Source organism: Porites lutea, chromosome 2 (genome assembly GCF_958299795.1).
Source record: "Porites lutea chromosome 2, jaPorLute2.1, whole genome shotgun sequence".
Classification (NCBI taxonomy): domain Eukaryota; kingdom Metazoa; phylum Cnidaria; class Anthozoa; order Scleractinia; family Poritidae; genus Porites; species Porites lutea.
The window spans coordinates 42,516,367-42,535,868 of record NC_133202.1 but is presented as its reverse complement, the minus strand read 5'-3'; the positions used below and the strand labels follow the sequence as shown (position 1 = coordinate 42,535,868).

The window sequence follows — 19,502 nt, the reverse complement described above, 5'->3', positions numbered from 1 at the left end:
TTGACACCAGGGAAAGGCTTTTGAGGCATTCCTCAAAACTTTTATGTTCAATACGCCTTCTGATCAGCCTCTCAGGCTATGACCTTTAAATTTTGCGACTTGTCCTCATAAAAATTTAATAGTTAAAGAAATTATTACAGCATGTTGAAAAGGATTAGCGCATTATTTTGTGTAAATTTAGTGGTAGTATCATAAGTGGTTTTAAATTTATAGAGGGGGGCCTCTAGAACCTCGCCCCGGTCCCAGGAAGCCTAATGGCCTGTAAATGTCATTTACAAGTTAGAATAGCTTTATGCGTAGAGACATATTTTATTCTTTACAGCACTGTAAACTAGAGCAGAACCTGAATAATTTCAACATTGTAACACAATACTTCAACTTTAACCTTTTACATGCAAAGAACACACTCGGTGCATCATTACTTTACTTACACTTCTCCTCGCTCGTTTTAACAGTTAAGATAGTGCAAATGCGTTAACGTTTCTAAATTCCCTCGAACAATTTCATTTCAAGTTGTCACCATTAGGCGTAGAAAGCTCTTCTGTATTTTAGAGAAGCACGGACTTAAGACGTGATGTATCTTTTACGAACTGTCACGTTGCTTATTGATCCAGACCCTCAATTTTGTTCTGAGAGTGGCCATAGTTCGTCCGTGGATACGACAAATTAGTTTTAATTCCAACAAAAGCCTTCATCCACTCACTTCGCCATGATGTGGGCTGATGCAACAGATGTGCAATGCGGCCTCAATCTGTTGTGACAATCACGTGTTACAATACTGCTGGTAACTAACATCCAGTTTGCAAAAGGTCTTTCACTTTGCTAGGGTAAGTGTGGCCATGATTTAACACGTAATGCCTTGAACTGTTTTGTTACATTATACATACAAAACTTGGCTGTATGAACGCCAACTCGTAAGATGAATTATTGTCTTAAAAAATAACACAGGAGTTTCGGAAAGAGTTCTGACAGCGGTGGCGTGACTACATCTATTTAAACACACGTATACTCGTGCGCTGTTTGAAAGTACATACAACAACTAGCAATTGTATTCTTCGGGAAAAAAATATATATAATCGCAAATTATCAAGCAGAAAGAATTTCAAAGTCAACTAGTGACGGGCAGAAGTTTTTCAAAAATAAATTAATAAATGTACAACTTCTTCTTCTTCTTCTTCTTCTTCTTCTTCTTCTTCTTCTTCTTCTTCTTCTTCTTGCCTTCTCCTTGAGGTTTATTGTTGTGATGAATCGCTTGACCTGTCTTCCTTTTGCGAAGTAGTACTCAGTGTTGGTCAATGTTGTCCACTTCTAACACAACAGCTCTCAATTCGTAGTTGCCTCCTCCTTAAAGTCGCCTTAGCTTTAGCTTTTGTTATTTCTTAATCAATTGTTATTGTACGAAACACATTATATTTATTTTTATTGGTTATTGGTTTCCGTCATAGTGTAGCGTTACCTAGCGCAGCTAAATGCAATTCGACGACTTCCTTTTCGCCTAGCCTATTACCTTTGTCTAGCCTATGAAGACCTATGTATGACCCATGAATTTCGTGATTTTTTTAAATCAAAATTGATATGAAAAATCTCCGTTTTCATTTTACTTGTTTAACTGTGGCATATGCTGTCATGGAGTAAGTGAAAAACCAGAATTCTTCTTGCAAAGACGGGAAATCGAAGGATTCTTTCCAACTCGACCGGTTTCACTTCACGTATAGCATCCCATCGTTTCTGTAAAATATTCCACCATTGTCATGAAACGGAGGACTGTTACAGGTAAAGCCATATAACGCACGTTTGGAATCTAGCAAAAGAAATAGACAAAACTTGTACCTGTGCGGGCCAAAATACCAAAGGATACTTTTATAAAATTATTAGCGTAACATTACTATTATAACTATAATCATCATCATCATTATCGTTATTATGTTTACGATTATATTAACGATAAATGGAAATAAATTAGTTAGCTAGTACTAGTACAACATGACGAAAAGCTGATATGCCGATAATTTCGACTCATTGACCGTATTCACACTAGAGACGGATTATCCGTCTGAAACGGGTTATCCATTGGATAATTCGGGTCAGATAGATAGTACGTCTTAATTTGAAAATAGAACGGTCTTAATTTTGGATGGACCATCCACCTGATTTTATCCATCTGTTCTTCCATCAATTTTGACGGATTTTAAAGATGGATTATCCGCTGGTGTGAAAACGGCCGTTACGAAATTTCCTGGCAAATATTCCAATCACCTTGAATGAATTTGTTGCGAATAAACATAATATTTAACAATTATTCCTCGAGCCCGAAAGGGCTCTGAATCAACAACCCATGAGGCCGAAGGACGACGGTATTTTTCCATTTTCTCTTAGGTATGGAGCTACGATCGCGCGCTCGAAGCGCGCATGGAGGCTCCGTTATATAAAATGGGCGAAAAGCAGTAGACCATATACGTAAGATTATAAATATCAATGATAAATCGGTAAAAAGCAGTAGACCATACATAAGAAGCCCTTTGCCGAAGACGTAACGACAGACGTAACTGCTGAAGTTAGGACTTCAAACAAAGTCCGTGTTTGATTGAGATGAACGTCCGACGTTAGCTGTATGTTATGGAGCCAGAATATTTGCATCATTGAATTGTTCGTTGCTTACAATAACAAGATGACGTCCAAAACGAACCATCACACTCTTGGTTATCACTGCCATCAAACACTAAAAGGAAAAAAAAAGGTTAGTAGTTAGGAACCTGTTTTGAACAAGGCCACCTACGTTTGCTCTGGCATTTACGGGTAGAACAATGTGTAAATTTTCGTTTGTTTATTGTTGGATAAAAATGAATATATAAATAAACAAATTGCCTCACTGTACATTTTAGATTTTACATGTTCTGACCTCTGTAACATTCTCCATCAGTGATTTGATATCCCTGATTGATATTGGTACAATTGTTTGTCTCCCATTGATATGGATAGATACAAGAAATGATAATACCTGGACATCTGCAAGAAATAAAGCAGGCTATTGAGATGGAAATGAAAATGAAGAAGAAGAAGAAGAAGAAGAAGAAGAAGAAGATGATGATGATGATGATGGTGATCATAGAAACTTAATAACAGTTATTTGTAAAAAGATAGCTCTGTTTTCTGTGATAAACTTTTCAGAGATGAAGGAAGCTATTTAAAGTCTGGTTCAGAAATTATGGTCATTTAATCGCCTTTAACGCTGTCTTCTCGATAGCACACTAACACGAATTTTAGCCGTCTAGATTGCATCAGTTTTAGGGGAAATGTAAGCAAGAAAGTAAAGGAAGGTTGGGAATATTGCGAAACAAAACTCGCCTTGTAAATAAGTCATAAAAAGCTTAATGAATGGTTCAAAAGTACGTGTGGATGAACGATCAGTCCTAATAACGTTGCCCGCACTCTTCAAAGTAATAAGGCAGCTTCATTTTTCTGGCATAAATCTTTTTCCACCAGAAAAAAAAAAAAAACTAAAAATGATAAGTTGTACTTACAGTTTACCACTACATGAGGAGTTGAATTTTTCTCGTCCACTTGGAATCTTAAAATCAGAAAAGAAAATGATTGGGCACAAGATTCTTTTGAATAACATGCGAGCAAGCTCTCCCTGGGATGCGGGCTGGCGGGAAAATGCTCCGAGGGTGTTTATTTACATTCGTTGTCGTATTTCCTGTAAGATCTGATAAATCAGATTTTGACAGCTCAACATCTGACGAGACCTAGGGACCAGGCAAGTAAACACCGCCATTAAGCTGTCTCACTTTTGACGCACTTTTGAGTTTTTTGTCTAGGCCTCACATTTTCGCTTGGACTAAGTGACCCGCCAAACGTTTTGGCCGCACGGAATAATGAGGCCGAGAGACTAGGCAAGGCGGAGTACATCAACGAAGTCCACTTTGACCATTTGAGATATGTTAACAAAATAGGTCGGTTTGATGGTGTAATAGCAGATTGTGACTCAGAATTACTCGACGTCACTGTTGCTGTCAGTTATTTGGGCCCCTAGTTGTGGTTATATGTTAGAATATCAACCCCTCGACTCAGGCCGATAACCCTCATAAATCTACCTTAAGCACTAACCTGATAGAACAGGGCATGGTTAACTTTGTTTCCAGGCCCCAAGACGTCAACTCGGAAAGAACCTGGTGCAATAGTGATTATTTATGGAAGGTTATTATGAAGATAATACTGTCCCATAATATACAAATACTAATCAGGAAATGAATTATACTGATGCATAGAATCTTACGGGGAGGTTAGAGGTGGAGCGATAGTCCCACAAAGATATTCCTCCTTTTTTTGATTGTTTGTTTGATTGAGTTTTTCAAAATGCATTTGTACCAGAATTAATCTTTCTGTAAGGTCTCATTCCTTGGACAGATTTATTAAAATTTAGTGATCTAGTGACAACGGTTACAAGACATTAAAATTAAGGGTCATTACGCATGTCATCGTGCTTTTTATGCAGAAACACGTACAGAATTTTTGCACATTAATTTGTTAAAAAAAATCTCAGCCAAATGTTAATTAAAACAAGAATACTGTACTTAGCTATTTTCCGTCTGGTCTCAGCGCTATCAAGACCGAAGAAACGCGTCGCTCTTCCTCAAAAGATTTTATTAGCGTGCAATATAACCACTTATTATTGCGATGTGGCCCTTAGGCCTCGCTTTCATGCTTACGTCGTATTATTGTGTATTCAATCTAATTATGCAAATGCATTATTTTTTATGGTCTATACTATTCATGCGACGTATTGTAATCGATTGTACACCAGTAACCACACGAGATAAGAACAAGTTAAAGAAGTAAAAAATCATCCATACCCTCGATCTGAGCTAGTTTATGTATTTCCTGGTCACTTAATTTCCTCGCCTTGATGATAGTTTCATTAAAAGGAACACAGAGTACTGAGTTGAAGCAGTAGTTTTCAATCCTTTGCAAATGCTGATGATTTGTTGAGCTAATGCTTGCAACCAATGTCCATCCACCCCCTATATTACCCGGGAAAGATAAATTGGGACAAGAAAAGTAAATTAATTAACGAACAAACAAACAGCCAAGCAAACATCAACAACTGAACAACAACAAAAACTGAAGTAAGAAAAGGAACATTTCTTTATCGGTTACAAAACAGAAGTTTTTCTTCAGGTAATGGGTATTAGAGTTAAAGCGAAGTAAGTGAACAAGAGTCTGCTTGATTCGTATTGCTCTAGTGAAAAAGGCGTTTATCTTATTGATTATAACTAAAAATGTGATTAATTATGACAGCAACAATTAGGTCCTGCCACACTCCAAAGCTTTCGTTGTTAGAGTCTAGCCTGCCCACAGACGAAAAGAAAATTTTGAGTCTAGCTCTGAGCAGGCTAATTAGAGTCAGCCGTCTCGCAATTATCTGTAAATCAGGTAGGTTGGTATTAAGGTATTGCTGATATTAAATTTTTGATGTGCATTTACTTGTACACGTACCGTACTTTCCCATATCACAATACACTTGGGCATCTCTGTCTCCGATCTTCAGCCAGTAGTAGGTGCTTTGAGCTTGTGGGAACTCCCGGAGAATTTCCGCGCAAGATCCGAAGCCAGGATTCTGCGAAAAAATTGAACTATTCATACTTATCAAAATTTTGTAACTAACAAGTATCAAAGGAAGTTGTTCGGTGGAATGAAATACTAGCCCGCGTGAAGTAAACATTATTTTAATTTATAGCTACCTGAATCAAAATGCTGATAAATCCATGAAAGCGACATGAGGGGCTGTTAGTAATAATATTTACATCACAACTAAAAATACCTCTTGCCTGGATGCTTTGAATACAATTTTGCCGAAAAAAGTGAGACATTTAATTGGCATTGGATAAAGGTTTTTAGGATTCAAAGCCATCCTGGACAAAAAAAAATACCCTTGCAATCTGAAGGGGATGGTCTAAAAATTCCTCACGAGCCGCTTCCAGTATCTAAATGTTCAGTGCAACCATGAACAACAAAAAATCAAAGATGGTTCTTGAAAGAGACGAAATGTTTAGTTTTTGATTTTAATTTTTGATGCGTCTGACCTTCATGTAATGATAAAGCGGACATTTTGTTTACGCAAAGCTATACAATTATATGATATTTCTGACAAGTTATTCCCAAATATAGGGAGAGGATTAAGGGACCGTGCAATAATTACCTGTAGCGGGGGCTGGGAGATAGGTGAAATATGCCCCCAAAACTAAGTCATACCCCCCTCTCATTAAGCAAAAATTAATTTCAACCCCCCCTCACATAATGATAATATTAAGGCTAACACCCCCCCCCCCCCCCCTCCCCCCACCCCACCATTCCCCTAGTTTACTTCTTGGATTTCTTCCTCCGGTACAAACATCACTTCAAATGATTCTTCGACGTATGCCGAAGAGCCATTTGAAGAGTCATCAGAATCACTGGACTCTGAGCTTGTGTCGTCTTCGCATGAATTGGGAGATCCCTCCCTCATCTTCCACAGCATCTCTGGCACTAAGTTTTCCGCGTGCGTGGGTTAGAACTCAGGAATTCGTGTCTGATTGAGCTTTTTTTGAAGCTCAATTCAATCATACTGTGTTTTATTTACCACACTTTAAATTTGTATTGCTATTAAAATTTCAACAGTTGGGTTTTTCATTCTGCTAAATTATGATGCCATGTACGCTGACGTTGGCATCTTTCTTTTTCATTGAATAACATTATAGTCTGCTACTTTTGCAGCTTTTAATTGAAGTTTCGTGTTTTATTAAATCCTAGTGCAAATAAAGTAGCACCGTTTTAACACATATATAACGGAGAGGCATTACTTTGCTACTGCATGACAAATAGGAAAACAACAGTTCATAGATCATGCAGAACGCCTTGGAGTTGATAAATTTGTCAGTTTTATTCCAATGTTAGTATTTATATTTGAACTCTAATAACTCCTCCACTACTTTTCCAGTTTGCAAAAAGTAATGAAAAAGTACTACCCCCCGTATGTATTAAATTTTACATCCAACCACCCCTCTCACTCCTAATTATTGAACAGTCCCTTACAGTGGCCAAATGACAACTAACCTTTCTATGCCTTTCGGTAGTGTCCTTATACAGAAATCCTTCCATCGGCACATACTCCACTGGGTGAGTAAATCTGTCCGCATCGTTCAATTCACATAACTTATCCATTAACCGAAAATTGAAACTCTTGCAACGGAACTCATACGAACACAAAATCACGCATTCGGAGAGACTTGCACACGTTTTTGTATAAATAACGTGACCAGTCAGGTAATAACCGTATATTGATACTGACTGGACTTGACATTGTTCTAAGCCATGTGTCGTCATCATTGAACATCTGATGATAATGGTGATAAAGATAAACGCGACTAAGTGCTGCATCACAATATCAGCTTAAAGACCTGAAAAAGTCAAGCAACGGATCTATTCAATCATTATTATTATCATTATTATTGTCATTGCTATTGTCGTTGTCATAGAGAGGAGAAGTTTGGACACGCAAGTTCGTGATCGACTTTTCGTCTTGTTTCGGCTATTTCACGAAGTGAGACCGGAATTACTTCGAGATATCTCGAGATCCCGACGAGTTCTTACTGCTACATTAAATATTTTAATTTATTCGAGGACTAATTATTTAATATTCGTTTTGGCTTACGCGGGGTTTGAACGGACTCATTCACGACCCGTCAGATCAAACGCTTAGTTGACGGATTACCCGATTGCGCCACCGCGACCTAACGCAGTTTGTCATGAGAAAATTAGCTACAATGGAACCTCCATCCATCAGTCCGTAAGAACGTTAACCGTTTACATTACATTTTTCAAAGGAAAAGGCCAGAACATTTTACATGTTTCCTTTTCATTGATGTTATTATTTATTGGTTCTTATATTTCTTATTTTAATGTTGTGTTCCAAAATTTCCCCTGCTGCTGTTTTCAAACTGTTTTATGATGAATTTAAAATTACAAAACGCTGCACAAAGAGCATCCCCTTATGGTTAAGGGAGGGGGGGGGGGGGGTGTATTAGAGAGGTGTGGAAAAGTTTTAAAAACCAGTGGAAATGGGGGTTCGTTTCTCAAATGTAGTAAAATCTAAGGGGCGTTAACTCGGAATGTTGTTTCAACACTGGTGTTGCCGTTTTGCACAGATATAATAAATTGAACTAAATTTGGAAATCACTATTCCCTTTAAGTACCAAAGAACCTGGTCCGGCAGCCAGCCTGTTCATGGACCCTCTATTTTCTTTTTAGAGATCGTCAAGCGGCCGTATGAAAATGAAACCGCGAGGGATTTATTGACTGCCGCTTTCGTGTCAAAAAAGAAGAAAAATTCGTTCCGTTTATACAGTCGAACCTCTCTAATACGGACATCGAAGGGACAGAGCGAAGGGTTGTATTAGAGAGGTGTCTGTATAAAACAGGCCACTATGATAACGTCACTTTTATGACTCTACTTACAGTTTTAAGTGCTCAGTAGCTAAAACCAGACTCACACTCGTCTTTAAACTGCATTTAAAGTTATTAATAATATTCACAGTACAAAGACACTCTTTTTCAGTAGCATACAACATTGTACATCTCAGCTACAGACAAATTACTGTCTTAAAACGGAACGAGCTACAGCGCAATGCTGCATGTAAAAAGTTGTAACGTAAAGCACAATTCAGAAAGCTTCTTTCTCTATTTTGCAAGTGCAGTAAACAGGAACTAGAGTACGAAATGTAACAGAAAAGATCCTCTGTACACCTTTCGCAAATCGTTGTTTGGTATACAGCGATTGGGCTATATCACCTTGCAGAGTTCATCAGCCAGACTAGTCATCCTGTGCAGATTCACCTGATCGGGGATTCGGGATTCACCTGATCACCCCTGTGTCGGTAATAAGATGTTAAGTTTATATGAATTTACTCTCTGGGGCCTAGATGTAATGTCCTTTGTCCGTATTATAGAGGGTTTTTTTTTGAGAATTTTGTCGAGACATTGGAACAGCTGTCCGTAATGGAGAGGTGACTGAATTAGAGAGGTCTCCTTGGTGGGAAGGATCCGCTATAAATTATTATTATTATTATCATCATCATCATCATCATCATCATCATCATCATCATCATCATCAAGGGCTTCTCGGTTGCCATGCCTTTTTTGGAATTTTCTGCGCCATCGATCGAGGTGGGTAGTTAACGTTATGAAGAATCAGCCGGGGAATTTGACACAATTATAAAAGAAACAGAGAAATCTCTTGAATGAAAATAATGATTTAAGGTACCATCCACCCTCCCCGCGTTGATCGGCGCTAGCGCTTTTGCTTTTAATAAATACCCCCATAAACCGTACATTTTCTGAAAGCTTAATAGTTCCAGATTATTGCTTATTCCTTTTAAAAATTCAAAATTTTAACGCGATTCAGAAATGAGAAGCTTTTTGTGAAAGTGGGTGTCACTGTAAATTTAAGTCCAGGACAGCCAAAAATAAACGGAAGAAGCCAATTAAGATCGCATTCGCTTCTTAACACGTTTGACTAATTATTTGCGACGGGCAGTTCTCATTTTGAGCCAAACCAACTTTTACTCGATACATTTTCTAAAAGTTCGACTCTTCCCAGGAAACATCGACAACAAACCGCTTCCTGGAGTTTTTCTTAAAGCTGCTCTCCCGTTACTATAGACTTTCGAAAAAGTCCTTCGTCCGATTTTTATATGGCGCGGGACCTGTCGCGAATTTGTCACTCGCTAAGCCGCTTCACGGCCTAAAAAGCTCGCTCCGCTCGCTAGTTTCGATGGGTTTTTCACAAGCTTTGTCATCTTTTAGCCATTTTTCTTGATGTAGTAGGAGCCCTTGTCGCTCCTGCTAATTTCGAAGCCCACACTTTGCAAAAACGATTTTGTCGTCTTCTTTCGTCTTGGAGTCGAGGACGAAAACGGACAAGCTCTTTTTGGTTCTTTGGAGGCTATCACTTCCAAAATACAGGGAAAGCAGTGAGCACTATACTTAATTGTAGACCACAATTTCTGTCAAATTGCGTGATTAGCTTCACGGTTCAACAGCGGCATGCATATCTAGCATGACAGGACTTGTCAACGATCAATTAAAATAATTGGCATAGAAAAAACGTTTGCGCTCCATAAGTCTGCACAGAAAAAACATTTTTTCCTGGAATATTTTTTAAAAGAAAGCTCTTGATGAGCTCTACTTAATCATCTAAAAATTGACAATTTCGAAAAATGATGTTTTTTTTTACCCTGGATGATACCGTTACTAATAGCTTCTACAGAAATCATCTTTTTAAAAAGCTCTTTAATATTTTATAAGACAAAGAAAGAGCCCGCAAATAAACCTAAAAGTATTATTTATAACATCGTCCAACTTTGATGTCCGGAAAGTTCGTCTAATTGAATATTTGGCGTCAGATGGCTCATACAACTGTGGTATAAATAGAGAATAATACATGGTCGCGCGGAGATATGGAATTTATCTTCGAGTGTTCACATCGATATCGAACGAGTGAGCGCAGCGAACGAGTGAGATATCGAGTGTGAACACGACAAGATAAATTCCATATCTCCAAGCGTCCATGTATTATTCTCTATTTATTATATGGAGGAGAGTGTTTTACTGGGAACTAAACCACTCGTAGATTCCATACGCCACTTCATCGATTCAGCGATTCCTTTTTTCCCAGGGGAGCGCCGACTCATTTCGCTTCGATATTCAGGAATGCTCTCGATCTTTTTACGCTTTCATTGCCTCTCGCCCGACATGTTTTGCACGGCGTTTGGTCATGCGAAACCTCCACGAAACATCCACGCCTCGCGCGAGGTAACTTTATCCCGATTCTAAAAATAACTCGAGACGAATTACCTATGGAATAGGGTGTATATGGGGGATGCCCTCTCTGTCCCCTTTATAGTCTCTTGCCAGGGCCTCTATTGTCATTTTCCAGTTGCAATTGGACTCTAATTGCTTTGTGATCAGGCGCGATGGAAACTAAAGTATCCAAATGAGAAACTCGATTTGAAAGGGGTTGTGATACGAGGAAAAAATCAATGCGAGAAGAGAGTTTTAATGCTTTGGATTCGTAGGTGAAACACAGCTTACTTGGATTAAGATTTCTGTAGACATCAGGGGCATCCAACGAGAATATAGTTCAAAACCACTTAAACATAGAATTGTTAAACGTATTTTAGTATTTAAAAGTAGATATAGGAATATTTTTATCCCCCCAAAATTTTCCATCTGTTCGGATTTCCTAGCTGAAAGTCTAGTGATCCGAAAATTATAGGGATCAAAACTTACCTTTTCGAAAATTTCAGTCAGAAAAAAGGCTCCCGAAAATTCTAGGTGACCTTTTTAGGGTAAAAATCCGTTAAAATGGGCAATTATACCATTTTGAGATGTTCGAAAATACTAGGAGAGGCAGGCAAGCAAGAAATTTTACAACAAATGTTCCGAAAATTCTAGATCTCAAATCGTCTTCCGAACAGATATTTTCCGAAAATTGACGTTGGGTGCCCCTGAGACAATCAGTGAAAATTCTTTCATCATGGAAATGAGCTGATTGCGGTATGAGGTGGGTTTCCACTGGGACCCACCTTTTTTGTCAACAGCTTCCAGGGTAACATTCCAATCGCCGCCAACAATGAGATTTCCAATGTCTACATTTGTTATCAAAAAGTTACTCAGATTGCTCAAAAAGGCTAACTGTTGTTGTAGATCGTTGGGGGCATATATGTTGCACAATGAAATATTTGCAGAGCCGGAGCTCAGGTTAATTGAAATGATTCTTCCATTTTGGTCCCTATTGAGACCTTCAACAGTATAGCTGCATGAAGGTTTAATTAAAACACCACGGCTGTGAGTTGATCCATGCGAAAAGAAAATGTCACCTCCCCATTCATTACTCCACGTATTCGCGTCATCAGGAACTGAATAAATTTCTTGTAGGAAATAGAATTGAAAATTTTTATCTTTTAAAAAACTAAATGTACTGTTTCTTTTGACGCGATTTCTCAAACCCCGAACGTTAAGTGACAAGATACTGTGTTTACTTACACCGTTACTGTAGGATCAGGGGTGTGGGGAAAAAAATAACTCAGAGAGAATCTGTTAATTAACTGGCCGATGATTAGGAGAATAACTACAAAAGCATATACGTAAATAAACAGGAAACATCCTCGGTTGTGGTATAAGCTTCTTGACGGATGCCGTGGATTTCTAGAGAGTTTTTACGCGTATATTGCTCCAGCTCTTCCAGGTCAAAGTCAATTCTATCTTTTTCCTCGGTGGCTGTTTGCAATTTCTGCTTGACAAATTGGAGCTCCTTTTTCAGCTCTGCATTCGCTTTTGAAGTTTGTTCCAACGTGGAGTCCAGCTTCTTCCACTTTAGCATTTCGTCTTTGAGAGTTGTTTTTAAATGCATTACTTCCTCTCTTAGGCTAAGATTCTCCTGTTTCAGCGTCGATAAGGTTTCTTGAATATTGGATAGCATCCCTTTTAATTCGGTTAGACTCGTCTCAGGTTCGGAGCTGTCGTGGGAAGGAGAAGAAGGAGAAGCCGTTGCGTTGCTGGAGTCCGCCATGTGTGGACGTTTCGCGTCGTTCGTTTCGTCTTCTTCAACAGATCCTTTGGCTCCTCGTTTGCTTTTTTTACCGCTTTTCCTCATTTACACTAGGTTGATTATATTATCATGTAAGATTCTACCTTCATTTCTCACAGTTCCAGGCACATTTAGGAAGGGAGCCTCCTCCGCTTCAAAATACACGTCCGAACCGTGCACTCACACATGCTCCACAATGGTTACGTACATCGTCGTATCGCATCGCTTGGGGAAGGGATATTTAGTCTGACCTGCGGTGTTGATTTCTTCATGCTCAGTCCCTACAATAAGCCTGCTTTTCTAGCACTAATTCCTCCTTCTTTCACATCTCTAAATCCTTTGTGACATTTTTTCAGACCGTTGCAACCCCATTCTAGTAGTCACAACTGGGGAAAGTATGAGAATTCCAGGTTCAACTCAGACGCTTTCGGTTATATACAGAAAATGCAGTCACGCGAAACAAGCGGTGCACACGAAATCAAGTCGCCTCTTAATGAGTGAAGAAAATTTCCATACGGAGTTGAACAGAGTAGAATTACATTTTACGACTATATCATATATCCTAAGCTTTAATTATAGTTACTGATTTGAAATAAATCTTATCCGGATAACGTACACAGCTAATTCATCGATTCTGTACAGCAAATAAACTGTGAGGATATTAGGCACCTGACATCAATACTTAGTGAATGTTTCCGGCCTCCGTTATTCCAAACAAAGCGAATTTCAAGAAGAATTAATAAACTTTCTGAAAACCTGACCTCCTTAAGTATCGTCACGTTAAAAATAAAATAGTTTCTTTGAAAATATCACACATTACCTTCCCTTTTCTGAGCAGCACTAATTTTACTGTGCAGTAAACAACTTCAATATTATTAGCCATGAAAAGTTTACTCACCTGAACGGAACGGCGTCTTCTGCGACTGTTTCGCAAGCTTTCAAATCGCAAAAACGTTCATCGTAAAGCTGAAATGTTCAGCTATCATTCGAAATACTTCGTTTACCGAGAACTGAAAAAGGCGCCTCAAAAATTGAGTTTTTGTTTCAAGTGGGTGGATACTGGTACCGTCCGGATACTAGGCTAGGCAACATACTGTATATTAACCTAAAAAGCAAGCAGGTGTTTAAAATGGTTAGGGCCGCTTTGTTAAAAGAAGACAAATTGAGGTGATAATCAAAATTAGTAGAAAAATATTGTCGCCACAGTGAATATCTTTATTTTATACCCGAGCATTATTTATAAATATGGGGTTTCGTTCACTTAAACGAAACGTGTGTCCTTATGGATATCGCTATTTTGCTTTAGTAACGAATGTCGGAGTTGGACAATTAAAAATACGAATAAAATAACAAGAATCGATATGTGTCGTGAATTTTTATATACTGGGCTTTAAAACATATGATGACATAAAACGAAGTCGGCAGGTGTTTAAAATGATTAGGGACGCTCGTTTAAAACAAGACATGAGGTATAATCAAAACTATTCTACAGAAAATTTTTCTCAGTTGCAAGTTAGAGGGGATATCTTTATTTTATACCTAATTACTGTTGATAAGCTTGGATAGTTATGGGGTTGACTCAATCGAAACCTGTCTCAACCGACCCAAAAGTTATAAACAAACCAGTTTGCCATGTTTGGACTGTTAAGACTTCCTTTCTACAAGTAAACTCTATGCAAACGTCTGTCAAGGCTGGCCACCCACGATTAGCAATTTAATTGATTGACTTTCATGTTGAAATAGTTTATACATGTAAATAATAAGTATGGCCCAGTCGAATATTTACTAAACGAGACGTCATTATAAAGTTTTCAACAGCGCGCGTTTTGCTTCTCATAACAGACTGAAAAACTAAAGGCCCTTGCCAAGTTTCTTTATCCAGCCATCTGAATTCGGTTAATAACTCACATGTATTGCGCTCTACTAGGGAAATTCTGATGACTGAAGCATATTTGTATGTAGCATTGGCCGAATTACTTACAGCGATATTGATGAAGAAAACGTCATGCAGACTTTGTTGTTCCCTGCAAGCAGAGGTCTCTCGTTTTGAGAGACCTCTGCTAGCAGGGAAACTTTGTTGCAAAGACAACATATTAAGACCTAAAAAGCTATTAAAATAGCCCTTAATTCAGTTTCACCTGGCTCATTATAGTTCGACTAATGTTTGTTTGAAAAACTAGACAACTTTTCGGAATCCTTTTTCCTCGTGTGGTACGACTAGAAACAGAATTAATTCAGTTTTTTCGTCAAAGTTTTGTAGAAAAACTTGATAAAAATTAAAACAAGAAGAATTGGCAAAGGTCATTATCGCACATCCATAACAGACAACAAAATTACCACAGCCCACACAGAATACAAAGTGGAAAAGCTCAAATAAAAGAAGCTTGGAGGTTATTCAGCCAAGGATCAGAATCAAATTCGAACTTCCAGTTTGATGCGTTTGCTTAAAATCGTCAGTGAGTTAGTTTCCTGAACAGGCTCATTTTAAGAACAAACTCATCTCTTTTGTCAATGAGAAGACACACAGGGCTTACACTGTAAGTATCCTGGAGAGCTCCATACAATTCCTTATAACTTTGTTATTATCATTAGCTTAGGCGCGGCGGATTTTGTCACGTATGATCAGCACGAGGTGTTTTTCCCGACATCCTTCTGTCAGGAAAATGTCATCATATGTATCTTTACACGAGGCCTCAATGTGAAGCAGGTTTTTTATTGTTATATCGTTATTATTTTAGTTTTTATCTTAGATTCATTTCTAGCTTAGTTATTAGTAGCGGCGGCGGAGTTTGTTTTGAAACACGGATCGTGATAATTACAGATGAATTAGCAAACAATAACAGTTATAATTTATTCAACCACGTTATCGTCTAAGAGCAAAAGTGCTCGTTCAAAATATGAATTTGCATTAAATCTACAATTATAATATAAAAATATATATATATATATAATCTATAATCTATGTACACACGAACATAAAAAATTATAAAAATTATAAAAATTGCAAAAAAATTTAAAAATGTAAAAATTACAGTTGAATTGAACTTAGCTTAGATTGAAGAAGTACCGGGACAACTTTGCTCGACCTTTCTTGGCCCTGTGAGCTTTTTTCTTTTACGTTTAGTTAATAGTTTTTGCACGTTTATGACTCTATAAATTACTTCTGATCATTATTTATTAATACGCGACAAATGAACGTATATATCCTGTTTAAGTGAATAGTTTTGACTGTAGAGATGTCGAAATGATATCCGCCTTCACCCAAATTAAAATAGTATACATAAATAAAACTCTCATTTGCAGGCCATTGCGTCGAAGAGGAAAATGGCCCTGAAAAATTTTACTGAAGACGAAAACCATAAAACCGTCCAAGAACTAGACTGCTCGGCAGAATTTGTCAGGGGCGTAGAGAGCGAGCTTATATTCCTTTCAGCTCTAAATATTTTTCTTTACATTGCAGCATTTCTGGGGAACACTCTGATCCTAGTTGGCCTACACAAGGAAACTTCCCTTCATCCGCCGTCCAAACTCCTGTATCGTAACCTAGCGATAACTGATCTCTGTGTTGGTATCATTGCAGAACCTTTGTATGGGACTTACATTTCTTCTGTTGTGAACGAAAGATCGGATATTTGCCATTACGCAAATTGAGCAGCAAGATTCTCATTAACTACAATAAGCGTGGACACTCAGACTTTTTGGATTTGTCCATTGTTGCTGCATCTAGTTTTTTTTGGAATCGTATTATAAGTTCATTTTCTCAGTACATAGGTACAGCTCCGTGCCTATTCATCCCAATCTTTGCTTACACAAAAATTGTCTTCACTCTGCGTCACAATCAAGTTCGTGTTGACCATGTTCAGAGCGATGTGTTTAGAAGACAACCAAGCCAAGCAATTCCACTGAACATATCTCGATACAGAAAGGCAGTGAACAGTGCACTGTGGGTGCAGGGAACATTGTTTTTTTGTTATCTGCCGTTTGTTGTAGTGGTGGCGATAACACCTCAAAGAGGGATAACCTTGCCAATTCACCTTGCCACGCAATATACAGGAACTGTAGTTTACTTGAACTCATCTTTAAACCCGTTGTTGTACTGTTGGAAGATCAGAGAAGTGAGGCAAGCTGTAAAAGTAACATTAAGGCAACTGTTCTGTCGATCGAGTTAGTTTTGTATGCATTCTACCTGTTAATTCATTCTAAATTGAAGCGTACTTTCAAGGAAAAATCCTCTGTTGTGACCTTCTTTACTGTAGAACAGCCAAGGATGATAAATATAATAAAATAACTTATACCTTAACTTATACTGGTTTTCTTTTACCTTCTTATAAATAATTATCACGAATCTATTGCACCTAGAGCAGAGCAGATATAAAAGGGAGCCCTAATGAAATAAAATTATGTGCATAAAAATTAACTAAAATATACTGAAAAAGTAAATACCAGCAACATGAAATCATAGATTTAATTATGATTTATGTTACAATGACATCGTAGTCGTCATAGCAACGAAATGACGTCATTACCTACTTTACATGTCGCCGTATTTCTCGACACCAGGAGGTATTTTTTTTCCAAAATCGTTCACGATAGCTTGTTCCTCCAACACCTGCCTCAATGTTCGTGAATTTTGAGCGAAATTAGTCTAAGAGAGCGTTATCGAAATATTTTGGATTAAAAGTTCAGTAAAAACTGGACAATATTAATGTTCGGCCGTGAAGGAAGCGCTTCGTAACAGGTGTGAAAAGATCATGGGGAAAGCTTTGGCCGATTGCTAAAAAGAGGAATTTGATTGGCATGCATTGAGGACGCTCTTGTTGGCGTTTTTGTAAACATTTTGGTCTACTTTATCAAATACCGTAAATCCTCTATTAAGCTCCCCTCTCAAATAAGCCCCTCTTCCTCAAATAAGCCTCAGGGGAAGAAAATTAATAAGCCCCCCCCCCCTCTATGAAGCCCCCTTCTCCTCCCCAGGGGTTTTTCCTCAAAAAATGGGTGGGGCGGGCCACCCACTTTTTGAGGGAAAAACCCTGGGGACGAGGTTGACTTGGTGTGAACTGATCCAGGATGGTCTATTTACCAACTGAAAGTTCGAATTTGATTCTGATCCTTGGCTGAATAACCTCCAAGCTTCTTGTACTTGAGCTTTTCCACTTTGTATTCTAGTCCTCTACGGAGAAATGATACTATGGTCTTTTTTAAATTAAATCATTAATCTACCTAGTGAGTTAACAGCACGGCAGAAAGAGGACGGCAGAAAAACGCTTATGTGTGACAAACGTGACAGGGCTTTTACTTGCGTGTTTTGTCGTAATCTTCACTAAATATCAATGTTTTTTGGCTCCTGTTTTTGGTCTTCTACAAAAAGATCTGTTTAAAGGAAGATGAAGTGTGAGGCAATTTTTTTTTCAAACAAAATTACTGTGTGTGACAAAAGTGACAGGGCTATATATATATATATATAAATAGCAGGTGTTTTATCGGCGGGAATTAACATATCTGTTATATATAAGAAACGAATGTTATTCATTTTACATCTTATAATATATCAAGAGATACCAATATTACCGCATCCCACACAGTTTGACGTGTTTGCCGACTGTTAAGAACTTTCTTTCGGCTACAGAACTGAAAACTCATTAAAATCGTCAGTTAGTTAGTTTCACCGAGCTCATTAAAGTTTAGCCTGTGTACATCCGCCCCCTCCCCCCCCCTCCCCCCCCTCCCCTCAGAAAAGGAGGGGGCGGCTCAAAGTAGAAACAATTCACAATTTTTGCTAAACATCAGTCTTCCTGTAACTTTTACAAACGAAATAAAGCAAAGCTCTTTTTTGTTTTTATTAGAAGCAGAATCGTGATATTTTACAGAAGAATTAGCAAATAAAATTATTGCGTCAAAACCCAGCCTTGGCTAATTGCATAACTAAGAAATGAGGTTCTTTTATCCCTCCTGACATTCATCTATATTTTACTGAAGAGTGATATATAAATGAAGGGTTCACTTGCACTGTAATGGTCATGAAGTTTTAGCGCGTTTTCCCTTTCATCATAATCATAGTTAATGATCATAATCGACCCAAAATTAAAAGTTACTCTAATTGTGGTGAACATGTTTATACCTTGTCCAGCCATATTAACTTCACGCGGTGGTCAGTATAGGAAGCGCATGCGCATATACACCTAATTGCAATTACAGAAGTTGTCTTAGAAAAAAAATAAAGGGAAAATGAAAAAAATAAAAAGCCAAATAGGAGTTAAGTAGGCCTGCTAAGAAGTCTAGAAAGGGTGGGATCATTTGCTCCATAGGCGTTTTAGGGAAGTAAAAGTAAATGCCAAGGGAAAGTTTGTGCGTCTAAGTTCAAAATAAATTCGTCCTATAGTGGTTTAAAGGTATCTAATTAATTTCGATTTGGATTTTTGCATTTTTCATTTCGGTTCCTTTTAGCTGATTTAACTATGACAACGCTATTGCAATTAGGCGTATATTCTTCGCTTAATTGCTGGGAAGGAGTGATAGCTCAAACTTATATTAAACTTTAAAAAACTCTTGAGTTATTGGAATTTCCATCGATAATTATTGCGATGTCACGTTGCCAATGCGCCGCCAACATATATAAGAACCCAAAAACGTTATTAAAATCATCCGCGCTGTGACATAACACCTGCAGGCTAATCATATTTCCGTGCTAGATTGAAAAAGTACCGAGACAACTTTGCTCAACCTTTCTTTGTCCTGCGAGCTCTCCTTTACATTTATTTTTGCACGTTTATGCTTTTTGTAAATTGCTCCTGATAAATAATTGTTAAACTGACGCGACAAATGTGCAAAGGGAATTACAATGTAGCTTGCGCGTTTAGGCAAATAGTTGACTTGACAG

At 38.0% G+C, this 19,502-nt stretch overlaps 1 protein-coding gene across 1 annotated transcript; it reads right to left on the bottom strand.

The window, feature by feature from the left end:
* Positions 1–1,700: 1,700 nt before the first annotated feature.
* LOC140926233 (uncharacterized) lies at positions 1,701–7,412 on the bottom strand. The gene is made up of 8 exons (XM_073376008.1): positions 7,093–7,412; positions 5,497–5,617; positions 4,854–5,021; positions 4,108–4,169; positions 3,522–3,568; positions 2,900–3,006; positions 2,660–2,719; positions 1,701–1,801 (listed from the first exon to the last, which is right to left on the bottom strand). The coding sequence occupies exons 1-8, from the start codon at positions 7,363–7,365 to the stop codon at positions 1,701–1,703; spliced, it is 939 nt and encodes a 312-aa protein (XP_073232109.1). The 5' UTR covers positions 7,366–7,412.
* Positions 7,413–19,502: the final 12,090 nt, after the last annotated feature.